General features: G+C 72.6%; 1 protein-coding gene and 1 long non-coding RNA gene across 2 annotated transcripts in view; one reads left to right on the top strand and one right to left on the bottom strand.

The window, feature by feature from the left end:
- The window catches only part of PRR16 (proline rich 16), a 390,317-nt gene extending 389,719 nt beyond the window's left edge, over positions 1–598 (bottom strand). The window contains exon 1 of the mRNA XM_019517016.1: positions 389–598. Coding sequence (XP_019372561.1) covers positions 389–559 — 171 coding nt within the window. The 5' untranslated portion in view covers positions 560–598. The remainder of the gene's footprint in view (positions 1–388) is intronic.
- Positions 521–639, top strand: part of LOC109297321 — a 1,476-nt gene continuing 1,357 nt past the window's right edge. The window contains exon 1 of the long non-coding RNA XR_002097280.1: positions 521–598. This is a non-coding gene — a long non-coding RNA (uncharacterized LOC109297321). The remainder of the gene's footprint in view (positions 599–639) is intronic.

Below are 639 nucleotides of genomic sequence, written 5' to 3'. Positions count from 1 at the left end.
TTCATCAATAGTCCCCCCTCCCCACCCCCACACCGAAATCCCCCAAATCCCAGCCGCAGAGGGAGAAGCCCGGCGGGGCAGCAGCCCTGGGAGCCGGGGGGGGTGAGGGGTGGTCCTTGGCGAGGGGCTGCGTCTCCCCCCCGGCAGGAAAGGCGCGGGGAAGAGCCGAGCCGCAGCCTGCGGGGAGTCCGGCACATCCGAACGAGGCGGCACGCGGGGCTTCTCCCTCCCGCCTGCCGCGCGGCGGAGACACTAGTTGATCCCCCAGTGCCCGGCCCGGCCCGGCCCGAGAGCACTTGTCGGGGCTGCCCGCACCCGGGGCAGGAGGGCCGTGGGGTGGAAGAGGGGGGGGTGGTCCTGCCCTTGCCCCCCCCCTCCCAGCTCTCACCTCCTTGAGCTCCTTGGCCACGTCTTTGAGGTCCCCCAAGACTAACTCCAGGTCCTCCACGATGATCTTGATCTGCTCCTTCACCTTGGCCTTGGCGGCAGCGGGCTGCCCCGCGCCGGGCGAGGAGGAGGAGGACGAGGAGGAGGTGGTCCCCTTGGACTTGGCGGACATACTGCGGGGCCGAGGCCGGGGCGGCGGCGGGCGAGGCAGGTCAGGCGCGCTGGGCGCCCCGGGCCCCGTCCCTCGGTCTG

This window comes from Gavialis gangeticus, unplaced genomic scaffold (assembly GCF_001723915.1).
Source record: "Gavialis gangeticus isolate Ggan-Ray unplaced genomic scaffold, GavGan_comp1, whole genome shotgun sequence".
NCBI lineage: Eukaryota > Metazoa > Chordata > Crocodylia > Gavialidae > Gavialis > Gavialis gangeticus.
The sequence above is the reverse complement of the archived record's forward strand: the minus strand, read 5'-3'. Positions and strand labels throughout refer to the sequence as shown.